This window comes from Gobio gobio (assembly GCF_949357685.1).
Source record: "Gobio gobio genome assembly, chromosome: 14".
Taxonomy (NCBI): domain Eukaryota; kingdom Metazoa; phylum Chordata; class Actinopteri; order Cypriniformes; family Gobionidae; genus Gobio; species Gobio gobio.
In genome coordinates this window covers 34036606-34062503 of record NC_137107.1, presented here as the reverse complement: position 1 = coordinate 34062503, position 25898 = coordinate 34036606, and the positions used below count along the sequence as shown (strand labels likewise).

General features: G+C 37.4%; 1 protein-coding gene across 2 annotated transcripts in view; it reads left to right on the top strand.

Annotated features, from left to right (window-relative positions):
* ptpra (protein tyrosine phosphatase receptor type A) overlaps window positions 1-25898 on the top strand; it is a 56678-nt gene that overhangs the window by 19445 nt on the left and 11335 nt on the right. The window contains exons 2-19 of one of the 2 annotated variants that reach the window (XM_079835504.1): window positions 5480-5526; window positions 5738-5825; window positions 9431-9829; window positions 9947-9964; window positions 11177-11261; window positions 11531-11604; window positions 12009-12145; window positions 15307-15397; window positions 15573-15649; window positions 16584-16620; window positions 16709-16806; window positions 17008-17127; window positions 19674-19840; window positions 20252-20387; window positions 20479-20628; window positions 20750-20843; window positions 21585-21661; window positions 25178-25312. In XM_079835504.1, coding sequence (XP_079691630.1) covers window positions 5506-5526; window positions 5738-5825; window positions 9431-9829; window positions 9947-9964; window positions 11177-11261; window positions 11531-11604; window positions 12009-12145; window positions 15307-15397; window positions 15573-15649; window positions 16584-16620; window positions 16709-16806; window positions 17008-17127; window positions 19674-19840; window positions 20252-20387; window positions 20479-20628; window positions 20750-20843; window positions 21585-21661; window positions 25178-25312 — 2004 coding nt within the window. In that variant the 5' untranslated portion in view covers window positions 5480-5505. Of the gene's footprint in view, window positions 1-5479; window positions 5527-5737; window positions 5826-9430; window positions 9830-9946; window positions 9965-11176; window positions 11262-11530; window positions 11605-12008; window positions 12146-15306; window positions 15398-15572; window positions 15650-16583; window positions 16621-16708; window positions 16807-17007; window positions 17128-19673; window positions 19841-20251; window positions 20388-20478; window positions 20641-20749; window positions 20844-21584; window positions 21662-25177; window positions 25313-25898 lie in introns of both variants that reach the window. The other variant, XM_079835503.1, reaches the window with a different exon arrangement.

Below are 25898 nucleotides of genomic sequence, written 5' to 3'. Positions count from 1 at the left end.
ACAACACATACAATTAGTTCTACACTAACTATCAAGCCAATCCCTGAATATTGATTTCATTTCAAATCATTTTAACAACCAGATCATATTCATTATTAATTTAGAATATAGACAAGCCTTATATTACTGTAATTGTCTAGATTGGTAATATGTTTAACCTGCCCTATATTAAACCACTCCTTTTTGTTTTCTATTTAAAATAGAACACAAATCTATCCATTTGCCACTTCAAATTGACATCAAAAACACAAGTCCCTTTACTCTAAGGCTATAAATGTCACAATCAGCTTCTGGGTCATTATTTAGTAGAACAAAATAACTACATGATGTGTCTCTGTCATTCACTCGGATAGGCAGTTTAAGAGTGTACTGTACTGTAAAAAAATATTTTCATGATTTATCACAACCTTTCACAAATCTTTTGTAAAATCAGCTTAGGTTCACAAATGTTGTTCAGATAACATAATAGTTTGAGTTTCTGTTGAATAAACTAATCTTTTTCTTTGCATCAACTCAAATCTTTAGTTTAAATGATCTCAAAATTTTTAGGCAGCCAGGTAAGGCTACTTACTTTTAGTTCAACCAACAAATGATTGTGTCTTTAATACTTTCTTTGCATGATGTTGATACTAGGGATGCACCGAATCCAGGATTCGGGTTTGGATTCGGACGAATATTGGGCTTTTTGACGTGGTTGGTTTCTGCCGAACCTCCAGAATTTTTTTCCACCGAACCCTAGGATTGCACTATGCGCGGGGCGAACGTAATGATGCCGCTGTTGAAAGTGAAAATGGAACTCATGAACAGAAAACGTGGCAGTATGCTACTTTAAGTCAAAAGAAGGTGATTCAAGTCGAGCTACATGTTCAATTTGCAATGCCGATTTGTCTCGTGATGACAAGGACCCTAAACAATTAGCCACTGTTAAAACATTTGCGTATGTTACAGCCAAAATGTATTTTATTTTACTGTGCAAACAGCCGCATATAGATCAGATAAAATATAAATAAAAAGAATAAAATACATAGGCCTACACAAATTATTTTTCACTTAAATAATTACCAAATTAAGATGACAAAACGAAAATTCACTGAATCCGTAGGATTTTTTTTTTTTTTTTGTCAAATAAAAATAGAAGGCCTAGGCTACCTCAATCCACACCTTGTATGTTTTTTGTTTGTTTGTTTGTTTTTTAAGTAACATGTCTTAGTGATGTGGTTTAGTCTGAATCGCAGCCTGTTGACAGTTAAACCCGCGGCAGAAATCAACCTCAATCCTTCTGTCTCCGCAGCGCGCAAGCCTCGGCTGACAGCGCGCGGCTCCTGCGCTCTCCGTTGTGTTGTTCTTTGAAGCGTCGAAGGACGACTCGGGGTAATTTTTCTATAAACCATCAGGAAACAGCGGAAGAAGAACATGCGCGACAATGTTTACTTTAGTAAACTTGACCAAAACCACACTATTAAAAGCCTTAAACAAGGCTTCAGATGGCACTGATGTCCGGTGAATACAGAGATAACGCCTCGCTAGAGTGGCCAGCCTCGGGAAGCGCCGTTCATTTGCTTTCCACCAGTCAGAGCTTGTACTACTGCTGTATTTTTCTGTCGAAATGGTCCCACACAGTAAGCTTTCCATTGCTTCATTTTGCGAGATATATCTGGTTTGTGGTTGCACATGACGACGCGCTCCGTGAGTGAACAAATAACGCTATACAGCATATTTTTCTTAACCATGCATCAAAAAACAAACAAAAAAGCGTTAAAAACATTTAAACCGTTTAACTGGTAGTATTAATCTGTCAAAGTTCTTACTTTTGGTTAACGGTTAAATGGTCAATAACAACAACAAACTGCATATGCAGAGATCATGACAATCTGACAATAAATACACACAACTTCTCCTCTGCTTCTGAGGAACACACTGAATAGCTCTGACTAAAAGAGGGAAGAGCCGAAGTCTGCCGCTGATTTCATGTGAGCTTACGTTGCTGTGTAGAAAAAGGTACCTTGTACTGACAACATGTGAGAAGTGTCGGCGGGTATGCAAGAAAAAGTGAGGGCACGCTACAGCTTAAAATATAGAAGTGATGCGTACTGGTGTGTACTGGCACGCTTTGAGCACTGAGCAGGGATGTCCAAACCCAGTCCTGGAGTTTAGCTCAAACTTGCCTCAACACACCTGTCTGGAAGTTATGCCTAGTTAGACCTTGGCTTTGTCCGAAATCGGCCCCCTATACCCTCAAATAGGGAATTATTTGAGGGGACAGCCATTTGTAATGGTGGAATTTATCGAGTGCACTCTTTCTATCCCATGTTGCACCGCAAGTCAACAGCCGATGTACACTCAATTTTCATTTACTCCTTCAAGTGAACCGTATTAGTGGACTAATGTAGGGAATAGTGATTGAGGGTTTTGGGGCGATTTTGGATTCAGCCCTCGATTAAGCTGCTTCAGCTGTGTTTAATTAGGGTTGGAGCTGAACTCTGCCAAACAGTGGCCCTCCGGAAGCAGGATTGGACACCCCTGACTTAAAGTCCTCAACAAGGAATCAAACATGTGGCACAAGTTATACAACAAAACTTAGGGGCCATTTACATGACACCGTTTTCAACTAAAAACGGAAAACTTTTTATATGTTTTGGCTGTTCGTTTACATGACAACAGCGTTTTGGGGGCCACTTTTAAAAACGGTTTCAAAGTCTTTTCAACCACACAGTATAATTGTTTTCTTTCTGCGTTATTCAAATGATCACAGAAGTACTGGGATAAAAGTTTACAGTTTGCTTTTAAACACGATGTCTACGATCAAAATAGGGCAAACACCTTTTAAAAGTTAAAGGATTAGTTCACTTTAAAATTAAAATTACCCCATGTTTACTCACCCTCAAGACATCCTATGTGTATATGACTTTCTTCTTTCTGATGAACACAGTTTTTTAATAAATATCTTGACGCTTCCAAGCTTTATAATGGCAGTGAACAGGGCTCATGAGTTTGAAGCTCAAAAACGTACTCCACACGGCTCCAGGGGGTTAATAAAGGCCTTCTGAAGCGAAGCAATGGGATTGTGTAAGAAAAATATCCATATTTAACACGTTATAAAGTAAAATATCTAGCTTCCGCCAGACTGCCTGCGCCTTCCATGTTTAACTGATCCTTTAACTTGACGCTTGAAATAATGATTGTACCGATTACATTGTTTCGCCACCAGGTGGCGACAAGTGAATTAAAAAATGATTTGTCATTGAATCATTCATTCAAGAGATTCGTTCAAAAAATGCTGATTCATTCAGTAATAAAACAAGTGAAGTATTTATGAGTGAGTCATTGGCTGAATCCGAAATCGCCCCCTAAACCCCCCTACTTTAGTCCACTAATACAGCTCACTTGAAGGAGTGAATGAAAACAAGTGAGCGAATTCGGACGCTCGTTATTGCGGTGCAATGTGGGATAGAATGAATGCACTCAATAATGTCCACAATGGTTTCAAATGGCTGTCCCCTCAAATAGTGCCCTATAGGGTATAGGAGGATTCAGCCATTGAATCATTCAAACAGATTTTTTTAAATAATTCATTCAAATCAATTAAACATATTAATAATAATTAAATAGACTGGAGCTATTACATTTTTTTTTTTTTGTCAGAACCTCTAGTCAATTGCATGTTATTTTGTTTAGTAGACGTTCAGAATCATGGGAGAATAGAATTTTATTGTGGGGGTTGGTAGGAGTGTTAAATAAAAAAATTAAGATTATTATGGCTGTCTTTTTTGTCAATTCAGTTGTTTCATTTCTATAGGTTTTGTGACATTCTAAAAGCAATTTTTCCCCCACCGTTACGACAAGCTAGTCAGTGTACTCATAAGGCTTCTTCAGAGGCATAAGGCATTTTAAGTATACAACAAATCAACAATAAAACAGTGCGTTGACATTAAAATGGACATTTTCTTCTGATACTTAAGTACTTTTAAAAGCAAGTACTTCTATACTTTTACTTAAGTAAAAATCTGTCTTTACAACTTTCACTTGTAATGGAGTAAAATTTGGACCAGTGAGTAGAATCTGTACATCTTTGTTGTGTAAAACACCTTTAATATTTAGTATTAAGATCAATACTAACAATGTAGCAAGCACCACAAATAAGTAGGAAAAATATGATGGTATGGATCAAATGATTTATTAAATGAAAACATGTAATTATACGTATTTATTAAATATAAATTATACATATTTTCTGACACATACTGTATAATTTGCATATATTTAAAGTCCTGGGGTCAGAAATACAAATCTGAACTACTGACCCCATTAGGCCCGTTACACAAAACTCTTATTGTTGAACCCTGTAAGAGTTGCTCAGAGGGTGAGCAAATAACACGATTTTCATTTTTTGGATGAACTATTCCCATAAGAAAGGTTTCTTTATGTAAAGTCATCGCGGTTTAACAAATTGTGGCGTAGTTATTAAAATTCTCATGTAAGCAGCTCAAACTGACTCTTGGTGATCCACCGAAATCTCTTGGGCGATTACTGGGCGGGGGCCTGCTGATGTTTTGATGTCAGGCGTTGCTAAGAGGCCAGTGGGAGCTGATTGGACCGTCTGAGGAGCAGCAGTTCCACGGATGCTCTTGCTTGATGAGAGGCAGACGGGCTGGATTATTTCATGCTCTGACCCTTCAGACTGGCACTAGGATTATCACGGTTTAGTCAGTGAGACACCATTGAGATTACAGCACAGGTCAGCCTGCTACCCTCAGTCTCTTGGATTCAGATGCTGTGATTATATTTTCACTCCTCGCATCAAACCATCTCACAACTAAGAGCTTAATCCCTTCGGACCAAATCCGCAGGCAATCTGCTGGATGAATAAAGACACTTGGATGTTGTCTGTCTTGTATCTGTTGCTCTTGTCTTGATAGGTGGCCATGTGCGGCACATTTTGGCTGGATCGAGTTGTAAAAGAGAGGGCGTTGGATATTCTTCCAAATTGCCATAATGACTCTATTTCAGTCATTTATTTGATTTGATTTGTTTTGGAGAAAGAGAGGTTGTTTTCATGAATTAAAAAAACCCACTCTAAACAGAACGTGTCACATTGATGGCATGAGCTTCAAATCTCTGTGTTAGTCTGAGAGCAATGACTCATTTTCCGTCTCAATACAGAAACTGCGCGCACATTTATGAATGGCCTGTCATTTTATTAATGGAAATTGGTTTTGTTGATACCAATACTAGTCAAATATCACTATTCAATATCAATTTTGATACTACAAAAAAAAAGTAATTTATCTTTTTATATTTGTCTTTATTTACATTATTTAAAACAATTGCATCAACTTCGTTTCCTCAAGTAAAAATTATTTTTGACATTCCTTTGTGAACGATGTGATAAATGTACGATATTATAGATGCAAATGTTAATGTAGTTGCTGAGTTTAACGATAACGATTTAACAATCTCATTTTCTTTCTGTCATCTACAGGAGATCATTGTGCGAATGAGTGAGTGATGCAGGCTTCGTTTCTTCAGGTAAGTCTCTTCTCTCCACCTCAATCAGAACAGCCTGTACCAAACTTTAAGAATTAATGTGATCCTTGACAAGCACAACAATTCCCATGGGGAAGATCCCTGCCAAAACGTCTCTGTAGTGCCGTTAATGTGAGAATTTGTGAAGTAGTGCTCATTTATAAGACTGAAACGTGTCATAGATTGCTTTTGGTTTGTGTTTACTCTGTTTCAGGGCAGTATGGGTGTGTATCCCCTGCTCCTGCTACTCCATGTGGCCTTTGTGGCCCTCATCACGGGCCAGACTCTCCCTGACCCTCCAGGTAAGGCACTTTTTAGACACGCAAAAGCTTTGCAGTCGCATTTCCTCCATTAGAAAAACAAACTAATTATCCTTAGAAGGCCTTGTTATTTTTTGGTGATGATGCATTTCCTGCAGAGTCACCTTTAACCCAGATTGATCTTGGCTTGTGAGTTAAAACTTTCTGTAAGTTATGATGTCATTTTATTAAATTGAGATAAATTGTATTTAATCTGGAATATTCATATCAGTTATTTATATAGAAAGTTAAGTACAAGTCTACTTTAAAGTACATGAAATTGAACTTTTGCTATTCATCAACATAAACCAACAACACAAAAAAATTTAAAGAATTTTGAGGCCCAGAAAATTACTCAGGAATTGCCTGGAGGATAGAGCATTTTCTCACACCCCTAGTTTTGTGAGATGCTTAGTGTTCAATGTTAGCATTGAGATCCCAAACTCCTGTTGAACATTCAATACTTTTCTAAGGTTTGTGGTCAGTAAGATTTTAAATGTTTTTGAAAGAAGTTCATTATGCTCACCAAGGTGGCATTTATTTGATCAAAAATACAGTAATATTGCGGAATCTTAGGAGTGTAACGGTACACAAAACTGACGGTTCGGTACGTACCTCGGTTTTGAAGTCACGGTTCAGTACGAGTTCGGTACAGCAGTTTTACAAAATTGCTTTTTATTTATTTTTATTGAACAGTGGTTTACTGAAAAAGTGTCTGTCCTTAAATGAATTAAATTGTAACTAAAAGTTTATTGAAGATAATGCTATATTATTAGAAGATTAATGCTATAAACTTTATAGGGAGCCCTTACTTGCACATTAATTAAAGGTTAACTACAGTGCCCAAACTATTAACCTAAATTAATTTGCTATTTATTTTTAGGTATAATAATCAACACTCAAATAACATGTAAACTTCACATGAGGTAGTATTTGCAATAACTTCTAAATCTAATAATAAAATAGTTTTTTCTCCAATTCGTTGTTGAAATATAATCATTTATACACAGTGTCTGTTATTTTCATGACAAGTTTATTTAAACATACATGAAATAATCAAGACATCACTAACAGGTTAAGTAGAATATAATGAATATATAGGCTAATATAATGCATATATTTAGTGAAAGAGTTGATTTCTCTAGTGAATAAAAGTCTGTGGACACTGAATGACTGCCTGAGGTAACTGTTTACAAGCAGTTATATTGAGGTCTTTCCGCCGTTGAAACACTGATTGAGCGATTACACCACATATGATACGTGACAGTAAGTTGTAATGAATCCTCAACACACCTTCAGATGTTCATTCATGTTTATTCTTTAGGAAGAAATGATCGATTGCGTTCAGAGATGATCGCGTTCACGCGCGTTGCGCGGCTGCTTGAACTGTGATCAGTGATCAGGGACGCCACATTAAAGAGCGTCACAAGGGCATTTATCGTTTAAATTTCATGATACAATGGACAGAACACTTAGGCTGTGTTCACACTGCAGGGCTTAATGCTCAATTCCGATTTTTTGAAAAAATGCGATTTTTTTGCAAGGCCGTTCACATTTCCAATTAAATGCGACCTTTTGTGATCTCCTGTGTGAACGTGAAATGACCCAGAAGTGACCCGCATGCGCAGAAGAGTACTCAACGGTCAACGACGTCACTTGTTGTTTACGGAAGTAGCCAAATATGGGTGTCAGCATTGGAGTTCGTTTAGCTTTATTAAAGTTATTTTCGCAACGGAGCAAGCACCATTACAACCTTCTTATGTTAAGAAGAAAACTAAAAAAGAGGAGGAGAGCAAGGTTTTTGGCCATGGCGTTTTGTGGAGCAGTGGTAGCAACGTCGGTACAGAGAAACGTGTGTGTGCGGAGTCGCAGCCAGGAGTGGTGGGATACTGATGTGAGTGGCTTTACTGATACCGAATTCGTCAGTAACTTCAGAATGACCAGATCCACCTTCAATTATGTTTGCGAGCGCCTTCAACTAACTTTGTCACGGGAAGAGACACGTCTGCGGCGGCCCATAACAGTGCAGAAACGCGTTGGAGTTGGAGTGTATTGGCTAGCAACAGGTGCATACTTCTTATTTTATTGGCGGTTAGCAACTATTTCTTGTGCATTACCGCCACCACTGGACTGGAGTAAGGAACGGGAGTTACAATGATGACGTTTGTCGCGTATCAACGACGTGCGGGTCGGATACATGTGACCTGGCAGTTCAGACTGAAGACGCATTTCAAAAGATCGGATATGTATCGGATTTGGACCACATACCCAAGTGGCCTGGGTCGCATTTGAAAAGATCGGATCTGTGTCGTTCAGACTGTCATGAAAAGATCAGATACAGGTCGCATAAGGGCAAAAAAATCGGAATTGGGTCGTTTCAGCCTGCAGTGTGAACGCAGCCTAAATCTGTTTGTGTGGGAACTCGGATAGAAGTGTGTTTCGTGCTTAAAACAAGTCGACTGTTAACTGTTAAAGATTGCATTCAGAAGCTGTTCGGTACACGCGTGCACCGAACCGAAAGCCCTGTACCGAGACGGTTCGGTACAAATGTGTGTACTGTTACACCCCTATGGAATCTTATTACTGTTTAAAATATCTGTTTCTATTTTAATGTACACTCTATTACCAAAAGTATTGGGACACCCCTCCAAATCATTGAATTCAGGTGTTCGGCGGTTGACAGGAGAACGGTACTTGCCTGACTGCATTTTGCCATGTCTAAAGTTTGGTGGAGGGGGGATTATGGTGTGGGGTTGTGTTTCAGGGGTTGGGCTTGGCCCCTTAGTTCCAGTGACAGGAACTCTTAATGCTTCAGCATACCAAGACATTTTGGACAATTTCATGCGCCCAACTTTGTGGTAAAAGTTTGGGGATGGCCCCTTCCAGTTCCAACATGACTGTGCACCAGTGCACAAAGCAAGGTCCATAAAGACATGGATGAGCGAGTTTGGTGTGGAGGAACTTGATTGACCTGCACTTGAGTCCTGACCTCAACCTGATTGAACACCTTTGGCATGAATTAGAGTGGAGACTGCGAGCCAGGCCTTCTCGTCCAACATCAGTGCCTGACCTCACACATGCACAAATGCAAAAATTCCCATAAACACAGCTAAAGCGGTTATAAGTGCAAAGGGTGGGCCAACTCCATGGTAAATCCTACAGATTAAGAATGGGATGTTATTAAAGTTCATGTGCATGATGTAAAGGCAGACATCCTAAATTATTTCTGTCATTTATTTTATCATCTGGTTCAGAAATCATTCTAATATGTTGATTTGAAACATTTCTTATTATCACAATGTTGTTTTGCTTAATATTTTTGTTGAAACCATGATGCATATTTTTATTTTCAGTACTCTTTGATTAATAGAACTTTGATCAAAAGAGCTTTTGTAATATTATGAATGTCTTTGCTGTCACTTTTGATCCATTTAATGTGTCCTTGCTGAATAAAAGTATGAATTTCTTTAATATCTTACTAACCTCAAACTTTTGGACGGCAGTGTACAATTTAGCATTAATGGTCTATGAAAGTCTGTTATATGAATATGAATTTTATTGCATCTGTTTTTAAAGCTTTAAAATCTCTCTCTTTTTTTTTTTTTTAGGTGTAGTCCTGACCACCAAACCTACAAACCCTCCTCCCACGTCACCCTTCATCGCAGTCACCCAGGCGCCCCCATCAGCCACCCCATCTATGGCACCGTCACCTGAACTTGTTGCAACAACAGTATTCAAAGACTCTGAGAACATGGTGACCCGAGAGATTTCCACAGCCCCTCCTGTCGCCCCCCCTCCAACTCTGCTCGTTCCCACCGAAGCACCACCTGCCCCCCCAACCCCATCTGCCGCATCCCCATCCCTCACCACCGTCAACACTACTGTTTTGACTACAGCAGAGATCCAGACACCTGATCTGACATCCACCCAGTCCTCTTCAGAGCCTGAGACAGACACTTCGTTTGCCCTTACGGATGCCACCACAGCTGATGTCAGCAAGCCTCCTGGTACCTTTCGCTTTTTTGTTAATTAACTGTTTGCAAAGAACTGCATTTTACTCTTTTATATTTTTCTATTTCTGTCATTCACTAATCTATTTCTGTTGTCTTTCTTATGTGATGAAGATGATGATGATGGGCAAGGTAAGTTTCTGTTAACAACCATTTAATTTTTCACTGACATGTTGCTTGTAGAATGAAGCTTTTTCTATAGTTTATTAGTAACCACGATCTATTACGCAACCTGTTGGGAGTAGCTTATACATTACCAGTCACAAGTTTAGACACAATCGACAAGTGGTCAACCAAAATGGGTTTTTTAAATAGCTATTGCTCATATCTGAAAGATCAGAGTAGTCGATGGTCAGTATCAATCCAATATATTGTCTATGATATCACAATTACATTTTTTTTATAAAATGTGCACAATATTTCTGTGTTTTTGTTTTTAATGTGATAAAAACAAAGAAAAAAATACAACATATTTGACATAATATTAACTAAAATAATTTGAAATAAACAATTATATTACTATTATTATTATTATTTGTTATATGCTTATATACAGTAAAAACAAATTTTTAAGTTTTTGCGGTTGCAGTAATATTCTGAAATATTATTACTATTATTGTTAACTGTTTTCTATTTTAATATTTTTAAATGTAATTTATTCCTGTTATGGCAAAGCTGAATTTCAGCAGCCATTACTCCAAGTGATCCTTCAGAAATAATTTTAATATGCTGATTTGGTGTTCAAATAACTGCTCAAGTTTGCTGCTTAATATCTATATTTTTTTTTATGAATTTCTTTCCAGGATTCTTTGAAAAATAAATGCTGTTATTTTGACATTTCTATTTATTAAATATTTAGAAACATTATAAATGTAAGTCACTTTTGATTAATTTAATTCATCCTTGCTGAATAAAAGTATTCTTTTTTTATTTTTTTATCTTACTGACCCCAACATTTTGAATGGTATTATATAAGTATAATTACTAATGAAAATTCTGTCATCATTAAAACACTTTCAAGTTGTTCCAAACATGTATGAATTTCTGTAGCCATTGACTTCCATAGTACTTTTTTATTTATTTTTTCATCTTATTGAAGTAAATGGCTACCGTCAACTTTTTGGTTACCCATATTCTTCAAAATGTCATCTTCTGTGTTCAGCAGAAGAAAGAAAATCATTCAGATTTGGAACAACTTGAGAGTGAGTAAATGATGACTTTCGTTTTTGGGTGAACTACTCTAATATTAGTGTAGTCATTTTTATTCTTGGGTGGCTAATGTGTTTAAAACAATTTTAGATTTGTAGCTGCAATTCAACAACTCATTTTGTCCTCTGAACTCAGATGACACAGCGATCATAGCGGTAATGGTTGCCCTGTCCTCTCTGCTGGTCATTGTCTTTATCATCATCGTCCTGTACATGCTCAGGTGAGTCCCAGTATTCAGAAACTTCCAGCTGTCCATGCAGTACAAAAAGTGCTCATAGCATAGATTCTAGCTTTTAAAAAAAGCAACATAAAGACAAAGTTATAAGTTACAAGCAGTAGAAGAACCAGTGCACAAATGCATACTCATAATAGAACAGATGAGAAGCTCCATTCATTAGGAAACCCACATTGTCAGCAGGGGGGCCATGTGGCTGAATTATCCTGTTACCATGGTAATGATTGGCTTTTTGTTCTGCTCCGTTGTGGCAGGTTTAAGAAGTACAAGCAGGCAGGGAGCCACTCCAATTCCTTCCGCCTGACCAATGGCAGAACTGACGACACAGGTAGGAATACGAGATTGTGTGTGTGTGTGTGTGTTTCTGTGACTGTTCTTTGGAATGTTTGTCTATTGAAGTAGCAAATATATTAAGTTTAATATACCTTATATATATTGAGTTGGATGCACTACTAGTGTCATCTTTTATTTTACATCTTGATTGAGTGATTTGATTGAAGCACGTTTTACCTTCAATTGTACTGTGTTGCCCCCTGTTGGTTGTCCTGTACACAACATGGATAAAGGACAAACTGCAAGTCATTCTTAAAATATTTTATTGAAAAAAACAAAAAAACATTTTCGTTGTTTGTCTTTAACATTAATATAAATATTTAATATATTCATATTGATTTCTTTTTCGTTCTCCTCCCCACGTTACGTTCCCGCTCCTTACGCTTCCTTTCCTCACAGAACTTCAGAGTGTGCCACTATTGGCTCGCTCTCCTAGCACCAACAGGAAGTACCCGCCCCTTCCTGTCGACAAGCTTGAGGAGGAGATGAACCGCAGAATGGCCGATGACAATAAACTCTTCCGGGAAGAATTCAACGTAGGTGCACAAACACTTACACGGCCGTGCTCTGATTCCGCAATTGGACATTTTGCCATCTATGGAATGACCCAAAAAATGGCATCCTATGCTGCATTCATGTGCTATCAGAATTATCATAAAAATTATGATTTATTATGTTTTCTAGTTAAAAATTAGACATGAACGTCATCTGAAGTCGTATACCACTGGGAACCTCTGGGATCATTTTGATACCCAAGTTCCTGAGTTGGGCATGCCGTAAACTTTAAAGATGGCAGAGGGCAGAACTTTACAACAATTTGCTGCTGTGACTGGTATTCTTTATTAGTTTTTTCACAACAGCTACATCGCCTTGTCTTGTCGTTAAATAATCAATTAAAGCGTATTGTAAGTTTTATACACAGCGAAAATAGCCTGTGTTTGACTTGTTTACATAGTTGTCATGAAAGGGGTGCTAAATATCATTTTGTCTTAATGTCTATTCTAGATCTTTGGCTTTAAAATCTTCCGGTAACACTTTACTATAAGGTTTCATTAGTTAACTACTTTAGTTAACATGAACTAACAACGAACAATGCTTCTACAGCATTTATTAATCTTAATGTTAATTACAACATTTACTACTATATTATTAAAATCAACTGTTGTTTTTGTTACCATTGGTTAATGCACTGTGAACTAAGGGTAGGGACACACCAAACCGACACCAAAGATCTAGCGCTGATGAAGGCCAACTGTGTTGTCGTCTCGAGTCACCGAACAAACCAATGTTGATTTTACATGCTGATGAAGGCCCTAAAAAAACAGACGGCATCCGACTAGAGTCAACAGTGCAGAACAGACCGAAAAAACTAAGTCAGCTGACGCTCAAAAACGGCCCAACGTTGTCTGGCGACCAATCGTCGGCTTGGTGCGTCATGCTTTAGATGAACAATCAATGAACAGCTGGACTTTAATATTAACAAAGATGAATAAATACTGGAACAAATGTATTGCTCATTGTTAGTTCATGTTAGTTAATACATTAACTAATGTTAAAGGCACAATATTTAAAAACCAGCTGAACAATGTTATATATTTTGCTGACTTGTGTACTTACATTATCCCAAATGTTTCCAAAAATGTTTAAATCCAGAGAAAAAAGCAATTTTAACCAGGACACGGACCACGTCCGCCTATCAACCCTCGATTTCCGGTTTTGGATACATTCATTGACATAAAAAAAATAATTGTTATTATAGCATATTATATATTGTAGTCTTATTGTTTAAATCTCGTTTTCTTGATTTACTGCGAGTACCATGTTTTACCATGCCTAATATCGATCTAACTGCAGTGTGCAACAAGAGTCCCGCGCAGGGCTCTACTACAATGAGACAGTTTTCTTCATCCCGCTCCCGCCCGCACCCGCCGATTTTCTGACCATTACCGCCCGCTCCCGCAACGTATGTGTTACACTCCCGCCCGCTCCCGCAATATGTATGTCCACTCCCGCCCGCACCCGCAAAACTCTGAGAATTTATTCCCGCACAATAATAGAGATGCATTGATTTTGTGTCTTCTCCCGTCCCGCAGGAAAAAAAACATGTATTTGTATTGATATTATTAAAGAGATTCATGGGGTTGTTTGTTTCGTTTCCCTGGCCTGCATGTAAAAAAAAAAAGACAAATACATTCAAATATAATTTCGTTTTTATCAAAAACTTTGCACATAAAAATAGACTGCTTTGCAAAACAGAAAAACAGATTGAGAAACAAAAAACAGATCCCAATTCGTCGGTCAGTTCCGACGTACGTTGAACGTGACCGACTGAAAGGAAACCTGAGAAAACATGCTTCAACAGAACGTAATGTGAACACAAAATAGCAAACGGACATTTAGAAACAATCCATTTCCACTCACTAAACTTCTATGTATTGTTTGTCAAAAACACCAAACAGTCAACTTGACCTGCAGGGAGTGCTGAGCGTTTTTGGTGAGGTATGATCAAGTAGCTATGTATTTGCCAGCTGCGCAATATGTGGATACATATAACGTTATACCGCATGATTTTGCCTACCAAAACAATTGAGAAACTTCTCCAAATGTCAGACTTTCCTTGCTTAGCTTTTGTGCTGTAAATACCTCGTTTGAGGTTCTTTTCTACATCATCTATTGACATCTTCTCCATCATGTCGTTAGGCAACCTCCCTATCCCGCCGATTCCCGCTGTGTTTTTATTAGCCGCCCATTCCCGCCCGCAGCAAAATTCAAACCGCCCGCTCCCGCGAGATTTGCGTTGGGTCCCGCGGGACCCGGCGGGACTCAATCCCAATGCAGCCCTCTACATTGTAGCCGCCGAGCAAATGCACAGAGAAGCATTATAACATAACTTTCAACACACTCAATGTATCTGATATGACAAAACAGCGCTGCATTACCCCATATACGCATGAGCGGAAGAAGCGGAAGCTGTCATCTGTGGCATAATAAAAGCACTGCGAAATCAAGGCGTCGTCAAGTTTTGAATTAGCGACCTCTAGCGGCGGAAAATGACATATTGTGGCTTTAACAAATGACATCTTATTGTAACGTGTTACCGATTTTCCCAAATAATAGGCAAGAATAAACCTGGTGTCCTCCATTCCTCTATTCCTGTTCTTTCCGACAACAAAGCACTTGACAATGTGACAAGCTCGTAATCACAACTTCAGAAGTGGGAAGTAGGACATTTCTGATAACATGTGAAGGCAGCATTAAACACATCAAGTTTCCCAAAAAGAGCACACTTAGGCAGATACATTTGTGCTGTTGGTTTATATGATGATGATAACAACTTAATTGTCTGACAAAGTGTGAATTTTTGTGTAGCAGTATGTTCAAATATTACCCATAAATCCCCAGACCCTTACAATTTTCATTCACAGATATTACCACATAAACAAGACCTTTACAATCATATATAATAAAGTATAAAATTCCACAAAAGACTTTACGCACGCATGCACACACACATAGTTCCAGTTAGTATAGATTTGATTTATTATGCACCTTATTCAGTTCCAGTTCAGCTTGAAGCGCAAAAGAGTGCTTTAATCTAATTTGTTTATATCTCAGAACCCTGTACCGCCGATTAGATGGACCGTGTCAATGCTTTCGGCCTACTTGAACTGTAGAATTGGTTTCTTTTTTTCTGCAGGCATTGCCTGTGTGTCCCATTCAAGCCTCATGTGATGCTGCCTCGAAGGAGGAGAATAAGGAGAAGAACAGATATGTCAACATCCTTCCCTGTAAGGCTTTCCCACAACTTATCTCCGAACCAGAGCTGATAAAGCATGCTTTTACCAGAATTGCAAGGCGTACAAAAGTTCCTTATGTGAAAATGGCTGTTATAAATGAAACAATTGTTATGAGCCTTATAAAATCCTTTCTTAATTTATTTGTCATTTTCAAAATTTTTCTCAGATGATCATTCTAGGGTGCATTTGACCTCTTTGGAGGGTGTTCCTGACTCAGACTACATCAACGCTTCCTATATAAATGTAAGACCCCAGGAGCACTGTTATTAAAATTCTAGTTCATGAGTATTTTCATGGAACTGCAGATTTTAAAACTATTTTGTCTAAATAAAATCCCTAAAACATACAATTTTAAAGTAAATTCAGGCAGTTTTATTATAACATTCTTTATATACTAATATGGTATTTATTTATATTTTGAATTATATTTTCATTTCAATGTAAAATTTTAGCATTACAGTAATTTTTACTAGTTTTTGTTTATTATTTGTTTAGCTTCAATTTTATTTAAGTTTTAGTCATTTTAGAACTTCAACGTATTTTATTTAGTTGCCAAGGCATTTAAATGTAAGTTTACATTTTTAATCTAATATTAAAGGGGCTATATGCAACTTTTTCCCCAAAATAAACGTAACAATAGCCTTTTTATTTTACCATTTATGACTCAAACATCTCCTGATGAGCATACTGACACCTTGTCCGCTCACAGTGGGTGCACCTATAAGCCTGTATCCTATTTTTCCTATTTTCTGGCGGGTCGTCTTTTCCCGCGCTGTCTGCGGATGTGACGTCACCACCGCTGCGAGAGCGAGCAGAAAATGAGAGCAGTTCTGTTTTTTGGCCACAGGTGTCAGTTGCGAGTTTAAATTTCAGAAAAACGCATATAGCCCCTTTAATATTTTATTTTATACTAATTCCAATTACTGAAAAGCGTTTTAATGTTTTAGTTTTGGTTAACAATAACAGCACTGAATTTAGACATCACAACATTATAATGTACAGTTCGAAAAAATTTATTTTCATTTTGAGATTGGCTGAAGATTACAATTAACACTGTTTTTATGTTATTAGTGTTTTTAAAGATTAAGTGAGTGTTAGATTAAAAGTCATCTAAATGTAAACATAGGGGAAATGAACATGCCTGCTTAAATCTTTTTCACATTCAAATGTTTTTCAGGGATACCAGGAGAAAAACAAATTCATTGCTGCACAAGGTAAACAAATGGTTTCAGTGACTTTCATAAATATACTTGACATAATTATTAATCAACAAAAAGCTAAGCTTAAGATTTCTTTTTGCAGGACCAAAAGAGGAAACGGTCAATGACTTCTGGAGGATGATCTGGGAACAGAACACTGCCACCATCGTCATGGTAACCAATCTGAAAGAGAGGAAGGAGGTAAATGCCACAAGGAATCTATCAGATGTAGTCTGGTGTCAAAGAGGAGTAAGCTGATCTTTAATTTTACAGCCTCGGCTCTTATCACGGTCTCACATAATGGATTTAGAGTGCAACTTTGAGAAAGATGGCCATTAATAAAGATGAATGATCACTGCTGTGGTGATGATGATTATGATATACTGTTCTTCATATCTGCAGTGTAAATGTGCTCAGTACTGGCCAGACCAGGGATGCTGGACCTACGGAAATATCCGTGTGTCAGTGGAGGACATGATGATTCTGGTTGACTATACTATCCGCAAGTTCTGCATTCAGCAGGTAGGACTCGCAGAAGTTTCCCTACAAGGTTACAGTCATTACTGATATATCGGACAGGCTGATTAATTGGTTGATTTTTGGCATTTTGAAATTATTGGAATGGGATAATGAAGCCAATTAAAAGAAGTGCTAGCTCCCTCTTGTGTCAAAATATCAGGGTTCCCACTTGTTCTGAAAAACCTGGAAAATTGATGACAATTTTTCCATTCCTGGAAAACACATTATAGAAAATGTAAAATGTCCTGGAAAGTCTTGTTGTTTAAAAAAAAAAAAATTAAGTTCTTCGGTTTTTCTTTAGCCGAGTATTAAGAGTTTATCACTGGCTCAAACAATTACTGCTAGTTGCAGAAAGTGCAATGTTCAGGAATTCTGAGTTTTGAATTGTATTTTGAATGATGTTTAGTCTTGTGTTGCCACTTGCAGCAGTTAGCAAATGTTATTAACTGCTCAAATGTATGCAGTGAATGTGTGCTGGTAAGCAGCTACCTAATCACATCATTTTGATATAAAATTGCAAATGCGAGTTATAAAGTCAGAATTGCGAGATATAAATTCACAATTGCATGTTATAAAGTCAGAATTGCGTGATATAAACTCTCAATTGTGTTATAAAGTCAGAATTGCATGTTATAAAGTCAGAATTGCGAGATATAAACTCAATTGCATTTTATAAAGTCAGAATTGTGAGATTTAAACTCAATTGCCTTTTATAGTCAGAATTGTGAGATATAAACTCAATTGTGTTATAAAGTCAGAATGCGAGATATAAACTCACAATTCTGGCTTTTTCTCACAATTTCGAGTTTCTATCTTGAAATTCTGACTTTATAACTCACAATTGCGAGTTTATATCACAATTGTGTAAACTCGCAATTGCGAGGAAAAAGTCAGAATCGTGAGAAAGTTACATTTTCTTTTTATTCTGTGGCGTAAACAAGCTTCCATAGTCATAATGTATGATTAAGAGCTCATATTAAAAACAGTTTTTATAGTTAAGTCATGGCAATAAACTGTATGCCTTTTAAAGACGTAGAGTGCAATACATTTTTTATTCCTGTCGTAGTAAAATTGAAAATGTACTGGAAAATGATCCCTGAAAAAGAGTAGGAACCCAACAGTCTTAACAGTCTAACAGTCTTAACAACTGATAATGTGGGGTTTTGGGTGATTCTTCATTAGTGCCAGTTTTGAAGGAAAAAAATAACCTTTAAACTGTGTTAGCACATTTATTACTATGTTGATATAAATTTTGAAAATTTTAAGAAAATGTAGGCTTAGCGTGAGTTCACACTTGGCAGGTCTGTTTTGATTCAAACGAAATCTGGTGTGATTGCTCTGTTAGTGCGGTTTATTTGTATAAGTGTGAACGCTGCCTTCCGAACCCTGGTGCGCCCCAAAAAAACACATTTTCAGGGGGTCCAGGTCCTCTTACAAACAGTCTCTCATGTGGTTTGACAGAAATATGAACCCAACACGAACCAAAGACATCTTAAACTAACCAAAAAGGACATGATGTTACAAGATGTGACCATAAAAAGGACAAACTGCTCAAGCATACCTGATTCTTTCCATACCACTTCCATCACAATGTTGCCCATCACAGTTAGTTACAGGCGTCTGAACCGCTGTCTCCTTGCAATAATTTAGATATTCTTTTACACATTTCGTAAGCTGTCTGTGAGTTCTCAGCTGGTAAAAATATATAGGCACGTCTGCTTCAAAATACAACATGACAAAATTATTTTTGTGGGAAAACGTGTCGCCCTTGCATTGTGGTGGCTTGGAATTCTAAGTGGAATCGGATATATGTGTTTAGCTGCAGATCAGATGTCCAGATATCAGATATGTATCTGATTTAAAACCACATTTGGAAGTGTTTAGAATGGATGTGAAAAAATCTGATTGGTGTTTACACGTGTGCAACAAATTCCGATCTGTGTCAGATGTGAATATAAAATCAGATTTGTTTGTGCCAGTGTGAACGCAGCCGAACCAAACTACAAGTCAGTTAAGTCTGAATAAGTCAAGACAAAAAGAAATTGACAATATGCATAGTGTGATGGTAGTGACCACAATGACAGTATTAAGGAAAGTGATAAAAGTGTACACATAACATAAATATCAAAATGCTGTAGGAATTCCTTGGTTGTAAAATGTTTTATAGATGTATTATAGAGAGAAATCCTGCCAAATTTAACCTTTCAGCACTTCAAAATCAGGAATAGAAAAGTAAGTAAAGGAACACTAAGCTCTAATCGAGTCTATCCATTGATTTATTTCTTTGTTTATTTTATGAGTGTTGTTTCTTTTTTTAAATCATCCGGTGGGACAGTTAAGTTCGTCCAGTTCATTAAACACCCATATATCAGTGTTACTTTGGTAATGAGCCACCTTGCCCCCTAGCTATAAGATTATAACACTTAAAAAGGCCTATTCTTGTAACCTGTAAAGAGAGAAGGCTGTTATTACCAGAAATATAGTTGAGATTTTGTTTGGTGAAGAAGGATGACATAGAAAGTCTCTTCTGTGTGTGTTTGTGTGTTTAGGTGGGTGATGTGTCTGGTAAGAAGCCCCAGAGGCTGGTCACACAGTTTCACTTCACCAGCTGGCCTGATTTCGGGGTTCCTTTCACTCCCATTGGCATGCTGAAGTTCCTAAAAAAGGTCAAGACCTGCAACCCACAGTATGCTGGACCCATAGTGGTTCACTGCAGGTAAGGAGCTTTATTATCCTAAAAGTTTACAGTCAGTAAGATTTTAATTTTTTTATTTTAAGAAATTAACTTTTATTCAGCAAGGACATTATAAATTGATAATAATGAGAAGTTTCTTGAGTTTCTAATCAGCATATTAGAATGAGTTCTGAAGCATCATGTGACACTGAAGAGTAACGATGCTGAAAATTCAGCTTTGCCTTGACTGGAATAAATTACATTTTAAAAGATATTAAAATAGAAAACAGTCGTTTATTACTCTATATTTTGATCAAATAAATGTAGCCTTGGTGAGCGTAAGAGACGTCTTTCAAAAACATTTAAAAATCTCAATCTTATGTAAGGTTTTTTTGTGGGGGGTTTTGGAAGGTATGTAATGTCCATTAACTGATTCTCGTCTGTTCATCTCAGTGCGGGTGTGGGCAGAACGGGGACCTTCATTGTGATAGACGCTATGCTGGACATGATGGGTGCAGAGAGAAAGGTCGACGTCTTCGGATTTGTCACACGGATCAGAGCCCAGCGCTGCCAGATGGTCCAGACTGATGTAAGCTCATTTAAAAATCTCCCATTAATAAAGTTATCTCAAGAAATGTGTCAAAAAACGAATGTCCCACCCTCTCCCTTTCTCCCTACAGATGCAGTATGTGTTTATATTCCAAGCTTTGCTAGAGCACTACCTGTACGGGGACACAGAGTTAGAAGTGACGTCTCTGGAGTCTCACCTGTCTAAACTCTACGCTCCGTTACCTGGAGCTGGCTGTGGAGGCATGGAGGCGGAGTTTAAGGTGGCACAAAGAGTTTGTATTCTTTATTTACTTCTTCGTTCTGCATGTTTAGGAATTCTATTGTTCTGGTACCATGTTGAAATGTTTTATTTATTATTACGTCTCTTGTTCTCTCTTTTAGAAACTTACCTCCATTAAAATCCAGAATGACAAGATGAGAACAGGGAACCTGCCTGCCAACATGAAGAAGAATCGTGTTTTGCAAATCATTCCATGTGAGTTGTGTATCCATGTTTAAATAACCAGACTTTGATTTGGGAGAATAACTTCAAAAATAAACTACCGTTCATAAGTTTGGGTCAAAAGTGACAGTTAAGACATTTTATAATGATACAAAAGATCTCTATTTCATATCAATTCTGTTGTTTTGAACTTTCTATTTTTTCAAAGAACCATGAAAAAAGTATTGCCTCTTCCACAAAAATATTAAGTGGTGCAACTGTTTTTAACATTGATAATAAATCAGAAATGTTTCTCGAGCAGCAAATCAGCATATTAGAATGATTTCTGAAGGATCATGAGACACTGAAGACTGAAGTAATGCTAAAAATTCAGCTTTGCATTGCAGGAATAAGTACACTTTAAAATATATTAAAATAGAAAAGCGTTATTTTAAATGGTAACAATATTTAACAATAGTACATTTTTTTAAATGTTTTTCTGATCAAATGAATGCAGCCGTGATGAGCATTAAAAAAATCTTAAACATCTTACTGATCCTAAACTTTTGAATAGTCGTTTCTAACATGCTCTCTGCTGGAAAAAAATTCTCAGAGTTGCTTAATTTATACTTTATATTATCCAATTATATTATACTTTCTTCATACTTGTATCTTTTTATATGTTATACTTGTGGCAGCTGCTTTTATCCAAAACGACTTGCAGTGATTTGAGGTGTCCATTTATCAGTATGTGCATTCCTGTGTTTCTTTCTGAATCTTTGCCGTTTCTTCTAGATGAGTTTAACAGAGTGATCATCCCAGTAAAACGAGGGGAGGAGAACACAGACTACATCAACGCCTCTTTTATAGATGTGAGTAAAACCCGTCTGTTTTCAGCCAGCATTTACTCTCAGCTAACCGAAATACCGCTCGGTGAACCCTGAAGGTAATGCTACAATATTCTACGCTCTGTTGAGAGACCACACAGCATGCTTTTTTCTTTTCGGGTGTGGTGTAGAAGCATTTTTCAGTCATGAAGTTATATGGAAGTCTGTACTGAGATAAGCAGGCCTGGACAAACTCAGTGGGGGGAAAAAGTAAATAATGATTATAGTAGGGTTGTAACGATGTGACCAAAAATAAAAATCTCGATTAATTGAACATTTTACCTCGATTACGAATAATGAACGATTATTGTGTTCTTTAAAAAAAAAAAAATGTCATAGTTCACTGATAAGGTTTGTACTGTAAATATTTTCTACTATTAAAGGTGGGATTTTTTTTCTAATTAATATGTGAATTTCTTTGTGATTTTAAGTTTGGAAAGTGGTTCACTTTCAGCAGTTATTGCAGTTATTGTCTATGGGGCAGATTTCTGTTTGTTGTACATCAGATACAGATAAATTAGCCACATAGGCCTACATTACATTTATTTGAATGCATTAATGAGAGAGTGATTGTGTGTGTGAATTAGTCATACCGTCTCTATTAATACGAAGCTGTGGTTTGTACTTAATCAAAAGGTATTAAAATCTATGCTATAATGGTTGAGTTTCTAAGCTACTTTAGTGATAAATCACAGGGCAGCGTTGATAATGAGTTTCTGCGCTCCTCTCTGCGCGTGATCTTCACGCGATGTGCGAGCTACTGTCTGTGAGTGTTCGTGTGTCACAATCAGGCATTAGTTCAACATAATACACATCTAATGGTCTAAAATCGCTTCAGTGTAATCGCATAAACTGTGTAAAACATGCCATTACCATAGTAATTCTGAGCATCTATAAACAACGATAACTGCTCCTGCATCTTTCCGTGTGCCTGCAAACTGCACTTGATGTGACTGACGGGGCGGAGTCACTTAAAAACCAAAATAACCGACATGGGAAAATTACTTCGGTTAGAGGTTCTAAATTTTGGTTTCGATTAGTTTCGGTTAATTGTCCTGCCCTAGATTATAGATATTTATTTTCATTCTATACTGAAGTGTATCCCTAATAAAAACTCTATTGAAATCTGAGTTTCCTGAGTTGCTACCTATGTAGACTTTTCCAAATCAATCACTTATGAAGTTCCATGATGATGAGGAAGACCGCAGCTTAAATGATTAGTTCACTTTAAAATGAAAATGTCCTAATATTTTACCTCTTACCCCTGTCTCATCCAATATGTTCATGTCTTTCTTTCTTTCTTCAGTCGAAAATAAATTAAGTTTTTGAGGAAAACATTCCAGGATTTTTCTTCACCTAATGGACTTCAATGGCAACCAAAATGTTGAAGGTCCAAATCAATGCAGTTTCAAAGAGCTTCAGAGGCTCTGCACGATCCCAGCCAAGGAATTGGGTCTTATCTAAAACCATCGGCCATTTTCAAGAAAAAAAATCAACATTTATATACTTTTTAACCTAAATTGCTCATCTTTCGCTGCTCTGCGACACGCCATGGATTGCGCAATCACGTCAGAAAAGTCACGCTAGACGTAGGTGGAAGTACCGCCCCAAGCAAACGTGCGAAGACTATTACAAACTCCCTTTAAGTTTGTAAAGGATGTTTGTATTAGTCTTTGCACGAGCGCTTTGTAAACACAGGGGCGGTTCTTCTGCCTACGTCTAGCATGACCTTTCAGACGTGATTGTGCAATCTGTGGTGTGGCGCAATTTAGGTTAAAAAGTATATACATTTTTATTTTTATTTTAGAAAATGGCTAGATAAGACCCTATTCCTCTGCGGGGATCGTGCAGAGCCTTTGAAATTACATTGATTTGGACCTTCAACCCGTTGGTTGCCATCAAAGTCCATTATGTGGAGAAAAATCCTGGAATGTTTTCCTCAAAAAAACTTAATTTCTTTTCCACTCAAGAAAGAAAGACATGAACATTTTGGATGGGATCATGGGGGTGAGTAAATTATCTGGAAATGTTAATTTTGAAGTAGGCAGTAGGGATCAAGACACTTCAGTATGTTTTGGGCCAGATCTCCAGTGAGAGTGGAGCAGCTTTGTTTTGGCTGAAAGCCCTTTCACTTCCTCTTTATTTTGTGTGACTGAAGCACTTTATCAAGGTAATCAACAGGAAAACATCACTAGTGCTGCTACATTTGAAACCCAAGTTGCTTTGCAATCTGGAAGATAACTATATTGATGAACAAAAGTCTGTTTTGTAAAAGTATTTTGCCTTCTCTCTGCACATGTCCACTGGCACGAATAAATCTGTTTGGTACCACCCAAAGAGTGCTGGAGATCTAAATTATGCAGTGATGTGATGTATGAATGATTTTAATATGCTGTTATTACAGTCATCATATACACAATTGTTAAAAAAATTGGGGTATGTTTATTTGTTTTTTTTAGGAATACTTTTATTCAGCAAGGACACATTAAATTGATCAAAAGTGACAATAAAAGCATTTATCATGTTATAACATTTTCTGTTTCAAATTAACACTTTTCTTTTTAACTTAATATTCATCGAAGAATCTTTCATAAATGAAAAAAAAAAACGGTTTTCGCAAAAAACAACAGTTTTCAACATTGATAATAATAATAAATGATTATTGAGCACCAAATCAGCATATTAAGCCCCGTTTTCACTGAAATTACCCAGAACAATTTGTCCCAGGAACTTTTCCCCCCCAGAGCTGTTGCTGCCATCACGGTACTGTGAGGATTAGGCAAATGAATCCTGTCACGTAGGACTGCGCGCAACTTTCCGATTCCCGCTGGATTGCGTCCTCCGCATATAAGCTTTATAAAGCCTGAACCTCGTCGTCGGTCCATGGGTCGTATTTTTTAAACTTCATTGTTGATTCGAATAGCAAACAACTCTTACTGCACACCGCAACAGAAAAATGGTGGTTGAAATAAAATACTGGGTAGAGTCAACCAATCAAAATGCTGCATGAACTCAACCAATCAGCATGTTCAGCACCCAAGTCCCACCCCCGAAGGTTCCTAAATTTTGAAATAGTACTACCTCGCAAGCAGGGACTTCTGAAGGGGGCATTTTTACTCTGAACTTCATTAAGACCCTGGTCCCTGCGGTCGAAACACACCGAGTAACACCCCAAAGTCCCTAGTTCCTAGTTGGCTTTAGAATGATTTCTGAAGGATCATGTGACAGTGAAGGCTGGAGTAATGATGCTGAAAATTCAGTTTTGCCATTACAGGAATAAATTAAACTTAAATATTAAATATTTCACAATTGTTACTGTTTTGCTATATTTTTGATCAAATAAATTGTAGTCTTGGTGAGCATAATTCTTTGAAAACCATTTAAAATTGTACCAACCCCAAACTTTTTGAACAGTAATGTATATCCATGATCACAATTGGAAAAATGCCCTATGTTTACAAGTGTGTGAGATAAACCTACTTTGTGTGTGTGTGAATGCAGGGTTATCGGCAAAAGGACTCATACATGGCATGTCAGGGGCCCCTGCAGCACACCATTGAGGACTTCTGGAGAATGATCTGGGAGTGGAGGAGCTGCTCTATTGTTATGCTGACCGAGTTGGAGGAGAGAGGACAGGTAGGTTCACCTGCTTCCTGACATTCTGTTTGTAGCATCTGTGATCATGCCAGCTTTGTGTATTTCTGTGATGTAACCTTGTGGTTAAAGGGATAGTTCACCCAAAATCTAAAAGTATCCCATGATTTACTCGCCCTCAAGCCATCCTAGGTGTATATGACTTTCTTCTTTCAGACAAACAATCTTAGTTATATGCTCTTCAAAGCTTTATAATGGTAGTGAATGGCAGTCCTAATTTTTAAGTCCAAAAAAATGCATCAATCCATCATAAAAGATATCCATACGACTCCAGGGGGTTGTTAAAGGCCTTCTAAAGCAAATTGAAAGGTTTTTGTAAGTAAATGATCCATATTTAAAACTTTATAAACTAAAATATCTAGCTTCCAGCAAACGGCCTACGCAAGTTGACTTGCGTCAAAAGAGTAACACCTGGACATAGGATGTAGGAGTAGCGTAAGCTCTGACGCCTTTCGCGGTTTAAGCAAATACGACTGGGTAACAAACTCAAGCTCCTTCGACATTTCTCTTTAGAAATATCTTGTTTTTGACTTCGTGAGCTGTTTTTTGTTTTGCTCTACCCTCTGCG